The following is a 20,481-nucleotide window of genomic DNA, read 5'->3' on the forward strand; positions in this document are numbered from 1 at the left end:
TATAGGATTTTAAAACTCAAACTTATTCAAGACCTGTTTGATATAAAACATGCTGTTAAATTTAGATTGCATCACCACTTTGTTAAATGTCAGAAGAGTGAGGCTACTATTTTCAAAGGAAATTGGTTCCACAGATTCAATGGGATGGGCACATAAGTCTCCAGAGCCCCCACAGAAAATCCTTTTATGTGGAGGATACAATAGTCAGAAGTTTCCAAGACATCAAAACATAGTACTATCAAGTCTTGACAGATCTATCTATATCAGGTGAGGGTTGCAGAAAATGACCTACCTTGATATGTTCTTGGATTCCTGTCCTAGGTACTAGAAATCAGATTTATAAATAATTACTGCATTTTAGCATGTTCAGGATATACAATCGTCCACAGTTTTAAAGCCATTCAACTACAGCCTGAGAAAGGGAACTGTGGGTATAGAGAAGACTGGTCCACATATTCAGCCATGGTACTCTAGTCTATGTGGGGACAAACATCCACTTTAGGGCCCAATGGCCCACTGTCAGTTCCATAAAGATTGGCTCGCTCACACCCACCAGGCTGCAACATGAGACCTGTCAGGCCCAAGCTTTTCATGACCCTTAGATCAAGCACAGGTGAAGATATGGCCTGCCCCAGCCACAACCCTGTTTAAATAAGTTGTTTTCCATCAAGGGGAAACAGGAGGAAGAGCCACCAGGAAGGGGAGCAAAGAAAGAAAGCACAAGAATAAGCCTGACAGAACAAGAAAGGCAAAGAGAAAGAGAGAGATGGTAACTAAGCTGGCATACGTCTTAGGGAGCGGGAAGAGTTCCATGCATTGGGAGTGGCACCTCTCCCCTTCTCAGAAAACAAAGAGGCTGAAGTCTGCCAAGTTAACTTCACCTCTTTTGCCCCTACTCCCCGGCACTTCCACAGAACTACGGTTTCCTTTAAAAAGTAGTTACATCCCACACACTATGCACATTAATTGGCTTAACAGACTCACAGTCGGCAATGTCCTGAATGGCACACGAGGTTAGAGAGTTCCCAGATTGTTTCAGGTACGATATGGTTTCTTCATAGTTATGTAGTTCTTCAGATTCAGCACTGGAGAGAAAGAGGGGGGAAAACAGCAGGTTTTGGGGTTGGTTTGTTTTTTTTTGAAAATCCTACAGAATAAATGAATGAATCTTGAAGAACTTCAGCATACAATCCATGAGAAATTAATTATAACTAGGGACTTCTATTTTAATTAAGAGGCCTGTGCTAAGATGCACCGTGTCTCATGCTACATGTACTCTAAAATGTTAAATATTTAACCAGGAAATGAGCCATAGGATAACTTCAGTTGAAATTCACCTTGCCCATATAAAGACCAAGTTACTGGGCTTTGTGTAGACAGAAACTCATGAGGGATGTATAGACGTCTACCAGTGTATCTCCTAGCCCCCTCACCTCACAACCTGAGCTCAGAACAAAAGGCAGCTGCCATGCCTCTCTTATTGACCAACATTCACTGCACTTTAAGTGAATTTATGGACACCTTACATCACCAAAAACTTTGCCAGTCAGTAGATCAGATCACCTGGGAAATTATTCATGGCAATCCCGAGCACTGATGGGAAGAGCCTAGAACACACTACTAGACTGCTTGTGCACAGAATCCACTGCATGTCGTGCTGACCAATAGTGTGTCATTGTTTCCTTGTATTCCCCCATTGGTCTCTCTGTATCCATCTGTCATCTTTCGCCTTATACTTAGATTGTAAGGGACTGTCTTTTTGTTCTGCATTTGTACAGCACCTAGGTACAAGTACCCTGTGCACCTCCTATCCCTATCAACTGGTGCCTGTATGCCGACAACTCCTGTCCCCTGCCCAGATGCCAGTGCCCCGTCATTTCTCCCACCCCACCCTGGCAATTGGTTCACGTGCTCCTGTCTCTCTCCCAGGCTGGGTGTCCCCATGGAAAAGCTGTGGTGGCTGGAAAGTGGGACCAGGAGCCTTACCTGTATTTACCTGATCTCATGCACTGCAGCAGCTGCTCCAGCCCCTCCACCAGATCCCACTCTTGTCTCTGCCCCTCTTTCTGCTTGCACACAGGGTGGAGCATAGCCATGTCCTGCTCTTGCTAACATGAGATATTGTGGAAGTGGAAACAATGGGGGGGGGGGGGAGAAAAGGATTCACTCTCCCCAATATTTCCTTTTCAAGGGGTCTAGCCACCCTGTGCTCCTCCCGCTCTCCCAGCATAGGGGCATCCTCTGACATCCTGCATGATGAACATTTCCCACAGTGAAATTCACCCTCGTGGACAGGTTATTGGGGTGGTTACTGTACCACTGTACCAGGTTGAACAACGGGACTGTTGGAAAACACGAGCAAGCAGCAAAACAATTGCTTGAAAAGATCCCTGGTCCTGATGAACACTTCAGGATCATTCAGAAACAGTGCTTGAGCTATTATTAGCTATGGGGATTCTACCCCTAGCCTCCAGGCAAGCTATAAACCTTCTTTTGCCATGCAGGGATTGTAGAAGACACAGGATTTCCAGCTGGATAAAAATGGACTCTCCCGCGATTAAGGTAATAGTGGTTGGGGGGTGGTGTTAGTGATGTGTTCAGGCTGACACCAGGACCCTCTAGGGTGCTGAAGTATCTAGTCCTGCCTGGCCACCAGCCCTGATAGTTGAGCTTTAGGTGAGCTAGACATGGGTATAGAATAGATGGCTTGTTGTTTTAAAGTTCTCCTCTGTTTTATTGTACTGCTAAGATTAAATACTTTGGTTTAAGCAGGTTGTCTGGTGACAGATGCCTAAAAGGAGGAACGACGGGCACAGAATCCAGAGGGACCTGCTAGGAGCTGCAGAATTATCTGATTCCCTCTCGGGAGAGGTAATACCATATGACCTAACATCTGAGGGGGGTGCATTTAGAGAGGGGACAGATGTCAGCAGCCCTGTGACCACTACACCTTCCACATCCCTAAATGATCATGGTGGGACCCGAGAACACTACTGTGACTTGGTCTACTTACAGGCACAGTTTTGGTCATGTGAAGTGATCTCATTTCAAGTGCTGTGAGAATGTTGGTCAGTAAAAGAAGCATGGATGCTACCTTCTGTTCTGGACCCAGGTTGTAGGGTGGGGATGACACAGTGGTAGATTTCTACACATTCCTCAGGAGTTTCTATTTACGTGAAGACCAGTAACTTGGTCTTTATGTGGGCAGGCTAAATTGCAACTCAAGTTAGATAATTCCACTGTAAAATATTAAAAACAACCTACTATATATCATATTAGGAGTCCAAGGTAACTAATCCTTGCTGCAATATATTACTTAGACAGTTTAATTTCCAAAACACAAGAATTATATTGGTAATATACAGTGGGGCACGTGAAAAATAAAGTCTCTTCCTGCTTGGCATGTATAAGGAAACTTGGTTAATTTATAAACTGATTGCACCAGTGACATTTAGAATGTGTGTGGTATTTATTGTAATGGATTGAAAACTACAATTACACTCATTAAAACAACACAGTGGGGAAGTACATGAATTTTCAATTCAGCCATTTTATTCCCTTTTTTTTGTTTAGTCATTCATGCATATTCATGAGAAAAAAAGTGATTGTCCATATGAACATTCACACCCAAAAGCAAAATAGATATTGATATGTATATGGTATTTGCTTTTCCCCACTGGAGCTACTCACTCCTTTTCTGTACAGTTCCAGTTTTCCAGTAAGGGCACCGAATTACCACTTGACTTTCTTATTTGTGATGTAATTGTTCAACTAACAGCAAAGTCAAATAAATGGTGAACCACCTATAGGTGTAAATGTATTTGCATAAGGTTTTTGAACGGTTGCAAGCAGACAAATCAAAATGTGCACTTTCCACTGGGGTCCTTTGGAAAAAAAATCATATTTGATTATGTAATAAAACTCTAATCATAATGCATGTACACCGGAGTCCAAATTAAGGGTCAACAGGCAACTTCAATTCTGGCATTTCCTACTGTTTCAATGCTTAGCTTTGCCAGCTTCATGTGTTCAGCGTGTTTTTTGTATGTACTTTCCAAGGTTTTTAAAATAAGCAAACTGAAAAAAATAATTCCATCACATGGAAACATTCATATCCACGAGGGCCATCAGCAGGGTTGGATCCTTTAGGTCTACCACACAGCCTTCTGCCACTTGTGCTAAATGTCTGATAGTCATAGCATCCTCTATGAGGGAAAGCAACCAGCAGAGATAAGGCACTTTGCCAGGGGGTTCACAGATATTTCCTCACAGGAATGTTGAAACTCCAAAATCTTGGGTTCCATTCTAGGTTCTGAAGGAGAATATGCCCCTTCTGCCCCCATCTGTACCTACCCACTCCAAGATGGATTCCTTCTGGCCAACCCCATCTCTTCCCTCTCCAGCCCATAGGCTCCTCATCTGAGTCCCCTTGTACAGCCAGTACAAGGAAGGATCCAAGGCCTTGCCTACACTCTGAAGTAACCCTGCTTTAGCAATTGGTATAGCTGGTATAGCTGACGCACTGAAGCAGGAATTAACCTTGAAAGCATCAACTGATGCAAACCTCAGCTTCTATTGTCAACATTTAGTTGGAATCTCCACCTGGATGATGACTCCCCCCCCTGCCAAATTAGGGTTATTAATGTGGACACTTTGCCTTAGACAAGAGGTCCCCAAACAGTGGGGCATGCCTCGCTGTGGGGGTGCAGAGGAATGTTGGGGGGGGCGTGGCAGTGCCCGGGCCAACGCCCACAGTGGGGGAGGGGAGGGAGCACTACCCAGCCCCGCTCTGCCCCAAGTTCTTCTCCAGTCCTGCCCCCCGTTCCCTGCCGCAGCCACAGCTGCCCAGGGCCCAGCCCCCCGACTGTGGCCCTGCTCCCAACCCCATCTGGTGGGACACACACACAGACAAGAGTAAAGGGAGAGACGGGATAAAAAAAAGAGTTTGGGGACCATGCTTTAGATTCTCTATTTTTATTTCTTTAAGTCTTTGGGCACAGTTCTGCAAGGGACTTAAACTGCTTACCTTTAAGCATACAAGTAAGTCCTCAGTACCTAGGAATGAGGCCCTAAGAATGCACTGCTCCAGATTCAAAGATGTACCAATGAGGTGGCCAGTTGAGAACACTAGCAATACAAATCCCACTCCAAAGAGCGCACAAGTATAAACAAAAAAATATCGGGGGGGGGGAGCAAAATCTCATGCACCTTAGTCTGTGCTTGCTGCATAAATAGAACGAAAGATCAAAATTCTTTTCTGCTGACAGATAAGGATAACAGGAAATCTCCAGCACCTGCAGATTATGCTAGGTCTTTGTTTCAGCAACAATTATCAAAGCATTTCACTGCTAAAGCTGGAGAATGTGGGAAATGATGTGGGTGGGAGGAGATACACACACGCACGCACATGTGTGGGTGGTGAACAATCTGCTTTGAAACCAGAAGACAGCTTGTCAGAAAGTGTGTAATGTAGTGTTTGCTGCAGGTTAAACAAAGAACTACCACCAAGAACCAGCTTGATTTTAAATAAATAAATAAATAAAGTCTAGCCTTTCAATAATGTTCATAAAGAGCACAGGACAGATGAAGAGAGCAAGGTCTCCTGGTCTAAGCAATTTTTTTTAAGCTCTTTCTTTTCTGCAAGGTCAGTGCACAAGCCACCTATGAACCTAGCTCTCCCAGGTTCAAACATCTCCAGTTACCACCTCATGACACTTTAAGGACTTTGGGGAATTTTGTAACTTTCTTTCCTCTATTATTGTAACGTTTATAGCTTGTGTAAGCTTTTTAAGATCATATTGTATGTGTCCACCAGGACCTCACCTAAAGATGAGAGGGGTAGATGGTTGCTCGCCATTCATATCTTAGACTCAGCAAATAGGCCACCAATAAGAGTGTCAGATATGATGGTGCATTTGGGATGTGTGTGTGTCTACAAGGAGCTGGATAAAGTCCACCAACTCAATTCACACTGGCAACAAGTAAAGCCTATTCAGTGACCTGTCTGAGTTATATTAAAAACAGATAATATAGGGAGAAGGAACTCCCGTTATTAATACCTTCAGCCACCCAGGCGTTTTTGAAACAGAAGTTATACCAGTCAGAAATGTAATTTAGTGAATCCACACACATTTCACAATGTGCTTGCATCTGGAGGATTCTTTCTATATCATTTAAATGCAAGAATTGTGCATAATGGAATTATAAAAGTAGAAATTTGTTGTTTACAAGTGTGTCCCATCTTCAGTACAAGAGTTTAAAATTCCTACAGGAACTATTGCTTCCTTTAGTGCATTTATATGTTTTTGTAGCCCATAAAGTTAAATTCACACTTACTTTTCAGGAATCATGTAGTCCTCTTCTGCAGCAGCTGCAGATAAAACAACAGTGTTTGGCAAGTGGCAAACAAAATAGAGTTACTATTACATTGAACATGAGACTACAGTGGAACAGGATAATGGGTTGAGTAGCACAGTAGTCAGAGAGACTGAGATATATGAAGGACCACATGACAAAGAGGGGTATTGAAATACAAATTTCCAGGTATAAACATTAAAATTAAAAACTTTTGTCTGTACATATCATCCTGTGTGCAGTTATTCCCTATTTCCAGGCAATGCCCTTAGGCTTTCCTAATAACCCCAGTTATTAGGAAAGAGGTAATAATAATGGGGGGATTCAATCATTAGAAATCTAGATAATTGGGTTTGAGATGACAAGGAGACTTACCTGCAGGGTGCGAAGGTTGTGGATCTCTCAATACATGGAGACAGATTTATGTGCTGGTGAGGAACCAGTGGTTGTGGTAAATGTAGCTACCAATGACATAGAGAAAGGTAAGAGACGTCCTGGAGGCCAAATTTAGGCTACTAGGGCAAGAGATTAAAGTACAGGACCCTCCACAGTAGCATTCTTTGAAATGCTTCCAGTTTCACATACAGGGCCAGGTAGACAGGCAGAACTGTAGGGTCTCCACGTGTGGATGAGAAGATGGTGTTCAGAGGAGGGATTTAGATGTATTAAGAACTGAGGAACCTTTTGGGGAAGGAGGAGCCTATACAGGAAGGAGGGGCTCCACCTAAACCAAAAACAGAACAAGATTGCTGACATGTAAATTTTAAAAAGGCTTAGAGGTGTTTTTAAACTAACGGTGGGGGAAAACTGGCAGATGCAGAGAAACACATGGTTTAGAAAGATGCATCCCTTAGAGGAGAATTCTTTAAAGGGGATACTCTGTAGCTTAGTAAAAAGGAGAAGATAGAAGTTGATAAAGTACAGGTAAGTGTTGAGGTGGCTTCTAAGAACCTATTGAATCAGTAGCCTCTGAGACCATACTCATTCAGTTCCCAAGAACTCAGTTTGACTTCAAACTTATAGGCATACAATGAAACTACACTTGAGTTGATCAGGCTCAAGCATAGGGGATGGGTACAGGGCTTACCAAAATTCCAAAGTTACACAGCAAACTTCTTCCTTTATAAACAACATTTACGCCTTGCATGTTTTGGGATTGCTTTGGTCACTTTGTAGGAACCAATCCCCATACAGAATACTCTGTATGGGCAGGACTTATTCACTCCCCCCTCTTATGTTCCAGGTTTATATGCCCATTGTAAATGGTTCCTTGAGCGTTCCCCCTCATTTTAGCTTGTATAGACATTCTGTGTCTAACTTGCTTCTTGGGAGGCAGGATCAGGGAGGTTAATAAATAAGGCCTCACCCACATCCAATTACTTGGGTCAAGCTAGGCCTATAGTTGGGGCTGAAAAGAAAACAGTCAAACGAAAAAGAATCCCATTCAGTTACATCACATGAAGGCCAACAACTAAATATCGACAATTTTTGCAAGTGCTTGCACACGAATGAAGTCTAAATAATAAGATGGATGAACTTGAGCGCCTGTTTTAAATGAGGATACTGATATAATAGGCATCACAGAAACTTGATGGAACAATGATAATCAATGAGACACAGTAATATGAGGCTACCAAATATACAGGAGTTGCAGAGTCGGTTGGTGGGGGAGTGGCACTATATGCGAAAGAAAGCATAGTCTAATATAGTGAAAATCTGAAAATGAATCAAACTGTACCACAGAATCTCTATGGATAGAAGAAACTCCACGCTTGAACAACAAGAGGATAGCAGCAGGGATATACACTACAGTCCACCTGAACAGGATGGTGATTGTGGAATGCTCAGGGAGAGTAGAGAGGCTACAAAGACAGAAAACCCAATACTAGTGGGGGATTTCAACTATCCTCATATTGACTGAGAACGTCACCTCAGGATGGGATGCAGAGATAAAATTTCTAGACACCATTAACGACTGCTGCTTGGAGAGGCAGGTCTTGAACCACTGCAATGAAAGGCTCTGGCAGTGAGGAAAGGCTCTTGTAGCAGGGAAGCAGTGGGGAAAGGCTCTGGCCGCTCCCTGTACGGCTTTTACCCCCTGCTTTTCCCTACTGAAACCTTTCACTGCCACGTTTGCTACACACCACAGTGAGCGTGGACGCAGACTGCATTTCACTGCAATGTGTAGCTCAGTGCAGACGAGGTCTCTCATGAAACTGCATTTTCTGATGGAAAACTTAAAATCAAAAGCGCTTTCAACCAGCTCTGCTAGAAACTAAGACAAATAAAATCTCTTACCAGTTTCATTTCTTCTTCTGACAGGTGGATCCGAATGCCGGAAGGCACAGAGATTTACTTTGGGAGGCCTCAGAGGTTTCTTTGGAGGGGAACCAAGAGATTCAATTGAAGGAAGTGGTTTAATTTTTGGAATCTTACTATTCTTGACATCAAGTTGTTTTTCTGTGCCGGCGTGATGGAGGAAAGGTTTCGATGCTATTTGTAAAAGATCCACAAGATAGAGTCAGTAATTATCTCTCCATTTCAAGTAAAAATCCATGTAGAACTATTTACACATAGATTGACATTCCTACCAGTTTTTACCACAGCTTCCTTCCCAATTAAAATGTGCCTGTTCTCAGGTTATACATAGAACTTACTCAGCATGGGGCCTCATGATTTTTCAGTGGTGCTATAGAACAAGTGTCAATAAAAAAGCAGAGTGCTTTTTTTTTTTTTTTTTTTTTGGGGGGGGGGGGGGGGGGGGGGGGGGGGGGGGGTCTTCAGATTTGTATACAATTGGCCACATTTTATGGTGATTTTTTCTTGATTTGTTGGGAAAATATTGAATTAATTTTCTGTGCCAATAAGTTTTTAATTTTCTAGACTTTAGCAGTGTAACTGTTTTCAATATGGAGTTCCAATAAGGTAGCTTTCCCAGAATAAACAAAAAATTTAATCTTTTCAATATTTTGGCACTCAATCTGAAGCTGATAAAATGAATTTGCGGCTCAATGCCTCCCGGATACTATGTTTCTAGAAGAAATACCCAACAGGAGAGACCACACTCATTGTTTGAAACTAAACTTCCCAAAGTTGGGGAGTGTACATATTTGATTAAAAGTGGAGCCGGTTTGAATCCGCAGGAGTTACCTTTATAGATAAAAAATTAAGGGATGTATTGCAGAGCATATGAAACATGAATACCATGACATAAGAATCCAGTCTGTCCAATGCTGAGTGGTAAGTAATGACAGGCAAACTGACTCAAATGAAAAACACACTCTTCTTCCTCAACCCTGTTGCAAGAACTTGAACTGCCCCCGTGCACAGTTTGAAAGGACCTCGTTAGCCAGTTACTCATCTTTTCTTACCCAAATTATTGATCAGTTTTGTGCACCCCTAAATATCAGTACTGGATCTTATCCAGTCAAAGCAACACGAGAAAACTCTTTTTTTCCTCTGGAAGGCATTTAGGTACACGTCCAAAACTGATCCTAAATGCTCCATCTTTTGGATCTATATTAATGTTCTGATGACCAAGCCTCAAAACTGGTGGAATGAAAGTCACAGCTGGAACCTGCCACATACATACCCTGTAACAACGCTGAGATGATGGATTTACCTTTCAGATACTGAGAGATCTCACTTGGCTTGTGTGGATCATAAGAAAGCTGAGAGAATCCAGTCACCTTAGTGCTTTGCTCAGCGCTCTTGTCTCCTCTGCCTGGAAGGGGAGATGAAGAAGTCTGGGGAAGTACAGGAGTTCTATTGTGTGGTACAGAGTTCTTTTGGGTGGAGAAATCCAGTACTTGCTGCTTCCCAGCACTTCCCATTTTGCTGCTCTCTGCTGCGATGGTAGTGTTCAGAACCCGCGGCTGAGCGGAACAATTCCCATTTACACACTGCGGTGGCAGAAGCACTGCACCCTTTCTATCATTCGGAGTTGAAGCACTTTCCCAGATCTGCAGAGTATGACGGAAGGAGTTTAACGGTGCTTCCTCTGCATTGGTACTAACAGCTGCCTGCTGATAAACGCAAGAAGTCGGACGGGGTTTCTCTCCTCTGGGAGGTGCATCTCCACAAAGGGCTCCCTCAAAAACTTTACTTTTTGGATCTTCATTCTTCCCTGCTAGACACAAGTTGCCATGCTTGACTCTAGGCAACACCAAAGGTTTGGACTGCCTTAGCTCCAGGCTTTGCAGAGCATAACAAAATTGTTCTCTCTCTTGTTCAGGTACCAGTATTTTTCCTTCCTTTAGGATTCTGGGACTGGACACACTCTTAGTGTCAGTGCTTGGTTGGTGTAATGTTTCCACAGGAGGCTTCTTCGCTGGTCGTAGCACAGTATTTGAAAAATCGGAATCATTTTGAAATTTTGCGCGGAGTGCTCTGAAGTCACTTATGCCTTCCTAAAGGAGGGGGAAAGTTGCAAAAAGGTCATTCTCCAAAGAGGCAACAGTTAGTTCATATGGTTAATTTGGGGGAAAGTGGATTATAATTTAATAGCACGTTATAAAATGTTCCTCTCCAAAAGGAGGAAACAATAACAGTGACTTGCATAGAGACACAAAGGGGGTAAGGTAATATCTTTTATTGGGCCAACTTCTGTTGGTGTGAGAAAAGCTTTTGCCAAGCAAGGACAGTCCACCAGAGAAGTAGATCACATCACAGAACGGGCCACCCAAATACCCCAAGAAAACCTGGTTCAATACAGAAATAAAACCCCCACTGACCATACATTCTTAATTGTCACCTGCCACCCCACACTGGAATCCACAGGGGATATTGAACTACAACCCATATTCAATAGGGACCCCATCCTGAATCCCCACTTCTGGCCTCAAACAACTCCCCCAGTCTCTCCAAGTTTATCCTCAGAAGCAAGTTCCCAGACTTCCCAAGTTCACAGACCACAATACGTCAACTCAAAGCGGCACCAGACCCCGTTGGAACAATAGATGTCGGCAGGTTTTGCATAATCTCCACTGCTACAGTGATCAAAACCCTCCAAATAGACCTTTCGAGATCCATGGATCCTACATATGCCTATCACAACATGTGGTGTACCTCAGCCAATGCACTAAATGTCCCATAACAACTGTGTGGGTGAAGTGAGACCATCACAACACTCTTGAATGCACTCACACAGGAGAGACAAAAAACACTCATCACCTGTGGGTGAACACTTTCCATAAAGCAAACACTATATCTGATTTATCAGTTCTCATCCTGAAAGGAATGCACAACACTTTCAAAAGACATGCCTGGGAAACTTAAAATCATTAGCCTGCTAAACACTAAAGATCATGGAATGAACAGAGATCCTGGATTTATGGTTTATTACAATAATCTGTAACCTCTTAGCCCCTCTTTTTGTCCTGTGACTGCAGAGGTATTAATGGGCCACTCTACCTTGAATGGTCCCTTACAATGTGTGTTAACAACTTATGCTAAACAATCTGATCCACCTTGCATTTTGCTGACCCTGGGAGTTCCTTTCCCAGACCTGAGGAAGAACTCAAAAGCTTGTCTCTCTCACCAACAGAAGTTGGTCCAGTAAAAGATATTTCCTCACTCACCTTGTCTCTCTCTAATATCTGGGACTGAAACAGCTACAGCTACACTGGACCTGCATAGGCACAGGTTGGAAAATAGTTGCTTGGTTACACTCATTACTATCCTGCAAGGCACTGAACACACCAATATTCCATTAAAGACAACGGCACCAGAGGATACTCAGACTTCATGGATTCAACCCTTCTGAATAATGCACAGCGAGAGGAAAGTCCTAGAGGGAGTTCTGAGAGGTACGGACGCACTCTTACCAGAGAGGCACAGTTAACAGAGTAGTACCTGAGCCAAAAGATTTCTTCAGATCAAGGGAAATTTCATTTACACACAACTGTGGGGATATAAACAAGGCAGCTGCATACACTGAATAGGAGTGGGGGGAAAACAGTAATGGCGTGTCCTCAGCTCGTGTAAGTTGGTCATAGATCCATTGATTTCAGTGAATCTGCCCCCAGATGTAAAAAAGAATCAATCAGAACTAGTACCAAGACTCAAAACTAGTATTTTTCAAGCGCTAAGTTGTTTCATTACCTCCCCCTCTACCGCACTCCTATGTTGTAAGTGCTAGAAGTGATACAAGCTAACTGACATTAAGAAAACTAATTTATTCTAAGGACTTGAAACAGTCACAGGCTGCAGCCCAGAGCAGCTGACAACACCGAGTCCACAATGACGTGTCTCCTTCTTAGAAAACGTATTACAAGATGAACTGTCCTATCCATTAAGGTCCTCTGCATTATTGCACAAATCTTGCATCCCTCACTCATGACTGGTCCTATTGACCTCAGTGGAACTTCATGCATGATAATACTTAGGGCCAAATTTTATGCTCCTTTTCTCTCATGTTGGTGCAGCATGGAACTTGTATCAGATTTCCAACACATGCCTTGATCCTCCGTTTTTATATCACCACTATTAATTGAGTGCGCCCAATGAACACACAACATGGGGTAGAAAAGATAAGTTATCCAGGCAGGAGAATTTTGTTCCAGGCATTTTGCTGTCCCATGATGAAAAATAAGGAGTCTGTGATTTTTATTTGCAATACACTTAATGAATTCAGTCCTAAGCAGAACTAAAGAGAACCTGACGTCAAATTTATGAGCTACTCAAGTCCTTGAACTGCTCTATAAAGCTTGTTACGTGCTATGATTACATTAGGTGAACCAGTTTAACTATTTACTTCAATGCAAAGAATTGTGATACTTCATGAGAACCTGTCTAATGAGGAAATTGGACAAAATAATTTAGGACAGAACTTCATTCTTCTGGGAGGGAAAATGTTTTTAGACCCTTAACATTAAGGCAGAACAGATGAATAGCACACTGAGGTTTTACTGAATTTTATTTAATCACACAATTTATTAAACACTGACAATTTCTCTTGAATAACCCCTTTCAGTAATCTTACTTCTGTCACATGACAGTGTACAACATAAAGAACCTACCCCTGAAGGAGGGTTTGAATTGCTTCAATTATATTTCAGATTAGGGGCCAGCTGAGTGGTGCACTAGGAGACACTAGACTAGTCTATTATGGAGTTTTGAGGCAATAGAGATTTCCAGAAAGAGAGAAAAGTGATTCACCCTCTATCCAAGTCACCACAGAGAGCCAGGATTGCACCAAACAGACATTGGGACAAAATAAGGTGCCACAGTTTCTGTTGCTTGCTCACTAAGCAGCTGTGTATACTGAAGCTACAGCTGAAGGACATTGTTGATAGCTCCTTAAATACATGAAACCCCTGAAATGCATTACCCAGTTTCTCATTAATACCATTAGACATACGCAACTGTAGAAGAGGAAACAAGTATTTTTGTACTTATAAATGCTATCATCATGTTAGGCAAAACTGATCTTTTTGGTACAAAGTACAGAAGTCATAAACCCACATCTGTTTGTTAACCATCTACTGGGCCATCAACCTGGGATGGCAAGGGTTAACAGTTCTGTCTTCTGTACTGTGTCATCCCTCTCTTCACCGGTTTCTTAATTAAAATGGATGTGAATACAAATCCCTCTTTCCCTTAGGTTATTTCTCTTGCCTTGTAATGGCAACTATAAGCACTTTGCTTAATTAATTGACAGGCTATCGAGTTTCACCCTGGCTTCTCTAAGTGTCTGTGTTCTTTGCCGAGATGCTATTTTTCCACTTTGCAAACAAGGGATCCAGAAACAAAGAGTGCTTAAGTGCAGATGTTGTTAAAGCCTTATAACATTTCTATGCTAACTGCAGCCATACCCCTCTTATCCCCCGCCCTCTTCTTGAAAAGGAAATGCACAAATGTCACAAACCTAGTCAGATTCAGGTAATTGGTACTTTCTACTCTTTGTATGCCCATGCAGCAGAGAAAGGCACACTTGGCACTACCGTATATACTAGAGCTGGGTAAATCATTCATGCAGGGGCGTAGCTACGGGTGGGCCATGGCCCACCCACTTTGAAAGCAGGCCCACCCAATTGATTGCTTCTGCTGTTGACACTCCAGTTGCCCGACACGCTGAGATGCCCAACAAATAAGCTGCTGCCAATGCTCTGCTTAAGCTACCTTGGCAACAGGAGCATTGGGCAGCTAAATTTCTCAGCTGGTCGCTTTCCTGAACGTCTGGCTTACAGTCACATGACTGGAAGACGGAAATGCTTGTTTTTCCATCAGGCTCATCCGAGTCAGCCACAGGCCCTGCTGAAAAATAAGTCCTGGCTACCCCCATACATTCACAACAGCATATTCACGAATATTATGTCTATTTATGAAATATTACAACACACTTGAACAGATCTAACATTCTATGCACTGGGGTGGTGCACATGATGGAGACAAGACCAAGTCTCAATGAGGATACTGTAGAATTCAAAATTTAATGATGGTGATAGAGAGAAGGGCAGGAGAGGCTCTTTAATAAAAAAAGAAAGCCCATCTCAAGCACATGCTAGCTAGGCAAATCCTAGAGAGGTCAGTTTCACAATGGAATCCATCATGGTCCAGCACTCCCACTAAGCTACCAGTTGTCTTGAGGTTCACTGCTTCCCCAAATCCCCATGAATTTCTGGAAGAGAGTAGGAAATAGCTTGAACCACACCCTATGATAATGACCAATACGCACAATGTGGTAGGAATGGAAAACACTCTGGCTCCAACAAGAATGCCACAGGCAGAGCACATACCCTGTGAAGATGTTAGCATGGTACTGTTGTGATAACGGGGTCTACAAATGTAACCTAATTATGTGTTCAGGGGTAAAAAAGTGAGTGCAATTTCATAAGATGTCGCAATGACCTAGAAACAATAAATGCTGGTGGGAAAAGTTGCAAAAGGGAGACCAAGAATGAAATCGGTCCCAACACAAAGACCTGTGGGTATAACTCAAGGACTTTGTTCAAAGATCATGCCTGGTAAACAAAAAGAGCATGGAACCAGAAATCGGAGAAGCAAAATTAAGATGTTGGCCTGATTGGTGGACAAAATAACGACGACAGAATATTCTGTCCATCACTCCCAGGTGGGGGTCCTTCAAGAAAGACTGAAGGGGCTGGAGAGGGAATTGGCTACTGGAGGGAGTTTCACCATTACGGTTGCTGCTGTGCCTGCCCCCTCTCCCTCAGGACTCCAGGTCTTCCTCACCCTACTCTTGAGAGAGGTCCTGACCAGATCAGGCCAGAGAGGAAGCCATTTGACACACCCACTACCTGGGAGGTGAGACTGCGTCTCTCTCTTCCTCCCACCCCGCCAGTGGGCTTTTCCTTCCTTCCCTTGTTTCTTTTCTTTCCAATCTCACCCCTTTTTCCTTCGGTTTCACAGGAGTCTGGCTTAGCTGACAAGACAGCATTTTTGCAACCCTGCTGTAAACCTGTGACCAGAAAGAGGCAATTAACAACAATGCTCCAAGCAGCCCAATCTTGGTACAAGTTTGCCAGGTCTCAACGGGACCGATAAGACCATGTGCTAGGCCTGTGTTTCACCAGCAGTGAGGCTGCGAGTGAGAGTCAACACCACACACAGAAGCTGTGTTTTCTATACTTGCTGTTCTTTTCTCTCCCCTCTTCACAAAAGGACAGTTAGTACCGCTTTTCATACTATCTAAGAGACTGTCAAACAAGGGGTTTTCTCCTTCTAAAAAAACCTCTCCAGTGCAAAGGGAAGGGAACCAGGGACGTCATGAAAATGGAAGCCTTACTTAATAGTTTACATTTCAGAACATTTTCACTGTTTTCCTTTCTTTTCTGCTTCCTTACTAAAAGGTTAAAGGGATTTTTAATGGTGTTTGCCATGGTGCTGTGCAGGTTGAGGTCTCTGTACAACAAACCGAAACCTTGTTTTAAAGTGTTGAACGTCGCTCTCTGACTAGGTTATGATAACACCCTTGGCCCATGCATTCCATTTAAATGAATAAAATAGCCTCAGGGCTCCCTAGGAATCAAGCATTCACAGAGATAGGGAGTTTCAGTTCCAGGCCTCAGAGTAAGTCTCATGAGGAACTTAGAAGTGAACCCCCCCCCGGCCCACCTGCCATTTGACAATATAAAAACTGCTGCAGGGGTAAAGGCTGCATTTTTCTGTCCAGTTGCTGTCACAGGATTGCCAACCATCCATAAATTTACGGACAGTTAATAATAAAAAAAAAAAAAGTACAATTTTAACGACATCTGTAAACCCATAAATAAAGGAAAACGTCCGCAAAATTGGGTAGAAATCAATCTTATTGTATTTTGACATTGACTGTCGTCATTCAGAATCACTTCTTGTATCCAGTGGCGTACCAAGGCAGGGAGGGTGGGGGTGCGAGGCCCCTGGGCGCCGGCTGGGGGAGCCCTCCACAAAGCGCAAGGGGTGGGGGGTGCAGGAGGCTCTGAGGGGTGGGTGGACAGAGCCCAGGGGCAGGCGAGGAGCTGTGGCTGACCAGGAAGAGCTGCCCCCGCTATCCCCTGGCTGGGGGTGAGGCCATCTCACCCGAGCCAGCACTAGGCTGCGGGGCTGGAGCAGGAGAGGCGGGTGCTGTGCGGCGGGTAAGCGTGTGGGTGGGGGCAGCAGCCGGGCTTCTCCACTGCAATGAGTATCAGAAAGTCCCCCACACAAGAGGAGGTAAGCAGCCTATACCCCCCACCCCACAGGTACAGATCCCTCCTTCCTGGGGCAACTGGGGGGGTGGGGTAAGCACAGTCTGGCGAGAGCCAGGTACTCCTCCTGCTCTGTGCAGGGAGGGAAGGAGATCTTCATGTCAATAAAAAGTAAAATCAAGGCTGACAACCCTAAATGGTCAGGTCTTTTCCTAGGGCTTCCAAAAGCCCCAGGTGATTTTTCAGGAGCGGTACAGGCCTGTCTCCAAAAGATACAAAATGGGAGACTGGCCACCTGACACTCCCAGGGACCCAGCAGGGTGAAAGCCACTGGGCTCCCAGGGAATATTGGGTGCCGAAAGGAGAAGAACTAAGGTGTCCTGGTAAGATTCACAGGCGTTTTAGCTATGTAAACATCCTCCTGTCAGAACCAGGACCCTTTCAAACCTCAGACTGATCCGAGTGGGTCCAACATTCAATACGAACGTTTTGCACAGCTTCAGCCTCTGTGACAAAGGTCAGTCACGCTCGGATGGACCAGGTGGCTAACCACAGTGCTAAGCATGGTGCAGACTTAAAGCAGCACCTCCCTTCTTCAGCACAGTTCTCGGTACAAGATAGCAGTCCCTGTCATACTAAGTCTCCATGTCATTCATCCCTTTGAGAGCACATGAAAGGCCTCAAAGCTGTGGTCAGAGGCAGTTCGCTATAAATTAGAGCCTCTCAAGCAATGAAAGAGAATTTACAAATGTTTTATATTTAAAAGACTGCCAGAAATTTGCAGCACGTATTCAATTAATTATTTGCCCAGCTGTAGTTGTAATAGGCTTAGCAAGTACAGCACCAACTTAAAAAAGGAAACATACATTCATTCTCAGGCTTAGGAACTACTGGTGTTTTTTAGCTTATGAAGGGGTTGGAGAAGGGAGATTAAAGTTAGACTGACTTCCCCCTTGCAAATAAATTGCTATTCAATACCTCCTCATAAAAAAAGATACAGCCCCTTTGTTTTGCTTTCTTAGAAAGAGGAACAACTAGGGATCTTGGTGCTGGTGATCGTGTCTAGCTACCACCATTCTATATTAAATGGCCAATTATCTTCTATATGTATGTTGGTATTAATAAAGTGTAACCCCCCACAGAGACGTACAAATGACAGATTTGAGAAGCCGGATTGCACTCCCCTTTGTGAAAGTTATTGGTTGGTAAAGTCTGAACAGAAAATGAATCAAAGGAGCTTATCTTGTTAAAGCCCAACTGCACTCTGACCCTTCTTGATACACTCAGGACAGCCAGCTGGAGATTTGCCACATTCATCCTAAGCACATCTTGTTGTGAAATAGAGCAGCCCAGGAAATATCTGCTAGCTAGCTAGGTTTTTTCTATGAACCCACTCCTGCTTTTGAGCAAACAGAGAGGCGGCGCTCAGTGCACGCTGATATCAGAACTCGGAGAGACAGGAAGAGATAGTGGAGGACACAAACGCCCCCATCTGAAGTTTCTTCCAAACCCGCAAGTGACACTATTTCTACCATAGGCACAGGACAAGAAAGAGACCCTCAGCTAACCAGCATGACCCAGCAGCCCAGGGCAGACAGGCTGTCTGGAATGTACCCCTCAGGCAGTGCTCAGAAGTCAGAAAGTTATTTCCACACCTGTTGCCCCTGAAACTACAGCCCAGAGCAAAAAAGACAAGCAGCAAACACTTCACCCATTAGCACTGCAAAGCCAAAAGGCAACAGCACCAACATGACAATACTCACCACTTCCATATCTTCTCCACTCCCCACACCCAAACAGCTCAGCTGTGTAGCATGTTTTACTCTCACTGTCTCCAGCCAGCCTCTGCAGAGATTCACTTCCTCTCTCTCCCCAGCAGCTGCTAGCAATTGCACTGCAGAAAGCTGTAGGAGTAGAAGACAGAAGAAGGTGGGGCCCTGCACAGGCTACACAACCCAGCACACCTGCAGCACGTGTGCTCCTCCCCAGCCAATCCCTCAGGGAGAGGGGAGTGCAGAATATCTTCACCTGGAGACAGCTCGGCTTGACTTCCCGGTTCAGAGACCTGCCAAGGACAAAACGCTGGGTATTGGCACTTAGCTACGGCAGCAAGGGGTCAAACCTGGGGAAGTAGGAATGGGCTGGATGAATGTGGCACCTCAGAACCTTTCACAGCCTCAGAGTCTGAAGTGGCAAGAAGCAGGCCAGGAGCCAGCCTGCAATCTGAGCCCTGTGGTAGATTTGCTCCCCCCATGTCTTGTCTGCCAAATTGAGAAAGCTAATGTGAGGGTAGGGCAGAGCCTAGAGGGAGGGGTCAGGTGGGAAGGACCAGACAGTCATGGGACACAAGTGATCAGTGCGTGGATATGTGAGGCTTCATTGTTGAAACAGGTGGATATTGGAGATGTGTGGATATTCAGCGGGTGGATATGCCAGGCTTCTCTGTGCATGAGGGGGGACACGACTGGGGGGGGCAGGATGCAGAAGGAGGTGGTGTGTTGGGAATGATCAGAAGTGGAGTTTAGGGGTTAGGTGTAAGGTTTCAGTCGGTGTATGGAGTGGGAAGGACAAACCTGAGAGGCATGAGACCAGAGGGTTCTGGAGGAGTACCCGGGATTAGAGCAGTGCTTCTCAAATTTATTTCATCGCACCCCCCTTCTTTGTGTCTGGAGTAGTGTACGCTCCCTCCCCGGCCACACAATGACATATACTGATTAAAGAAAAACCCCCATGCAACTCTCACTAAATATGAAAAGCAGCAAGGCATGGATTGAAACAGCGCCCACGATCCATTGTAATAAGAGCAAAAGCAAAACTGCCCTGGTGATCGATGCTTGCAATTAAACGTACACACTGCGTCATCGCAGACAGATTAAAGTACAGATGGCAATGACTTTGTATAATGCTATGCAAGTTTAACAGAAATCTGTCCAAATGCACCGCACCAGCGGAGGACCTGATCTGTCTGGAGGGATCAGCTTGGCTAGTTATTCATGGCCCTGGGTAAAATGTGCACAGTGTTTGGGTTTTTTTTTTCCCCCTAAAACTTTTCATGGCCCCCTCAGAATACACTACATGCCCCCCAGGGGGGCCCACCCCCCAGTTTGAGAAGCTTTGGATTAAGGAATGGGGGCAGGGATGAGGAAGGGAAGGGAAGGAAAGGTCTAGGAGTGAGCAGTAGAGAGGTGAGTGAAGGGACAAACTAAGTCTCAATGGGTGTCCGTACTCCAAGGCTGATCCATTTTCAAACAGGGGCTGGCTTGCTGCAATTCAGCAGTTACCCATCTTGCTGCTATTATCAACTAGTTGATAAGCACCAGCAATGTACACTGCTCTGTTTAAGTTACCGTAAGTCCCTGCCCTGCGGAGCTAACAATCCAAATACTGTTACTGTATTTGCTGAATGACTGGGGTTATCTCTCTACAAACAGGCGGAGAGCAGTGCCTGAGGAAAGCACTACCTTCGTGTTGCATTGAATTCTGAACCTCACCATTGCTC

At 44.3% G+C, this 20,481-nt stretch overlaps 1 protein-coding gene across 1 annotated transcript in view; it reads right to left on the bottom strand.

Annotated features, from left to right (window-relative positions):
- The window catches only part of FYB2 (FYN binding protein 2), a 38,008-nt gene extending 19,141 nt beyond the window's left edge, over positions 1-18,867 (bottom strand). The window contains exons 1-6 of the mRNA XM_067535558.1: positions 18,746-18,867; positions 9,977-10,763; positions 8,653-8,847; positions 6,337-6,370; positions 985-1,085; positions 293-324 (exon numbers count right to left, since the gene is read on the bottom strand). Coding sequence (XP_067391659.1) covers positions 293-324; positions 985-1,085; positions 6,337-6,370; positions 8,653-8,847; positions 9,977-10,763; positions 18,746-18,754 — 1,158 coding nt within the window. The 5' untranslated portion in view covers positions 18,755-18,867. The remainder of the gene's footprint in view (positions 1-292; positions 325-984; positions 1,086-6,336; positions 6,371-8,652; positions 8,848-9,976; positions 10,764-18,745) is intronic.
- Positions 18,868-20,481: the final 1,614 nt, after the last annotated feature.

Source organism: Emydura macquarii, unplaced genomic scaffold (genome assembly GCF_026122565.2).
Source record: "Emydura macquarii macquarii isolate MOO-44397 ecotype Brisbane River unplaced genomic scaffold, CSIRO-AGI_Emac_v2 contig_3506, whole genome shotgun sequence".
NCBI lineage: Eukaryota > Metazoa > Chordata > Testudines > Chelidae > Emydura > Emydura macquarii.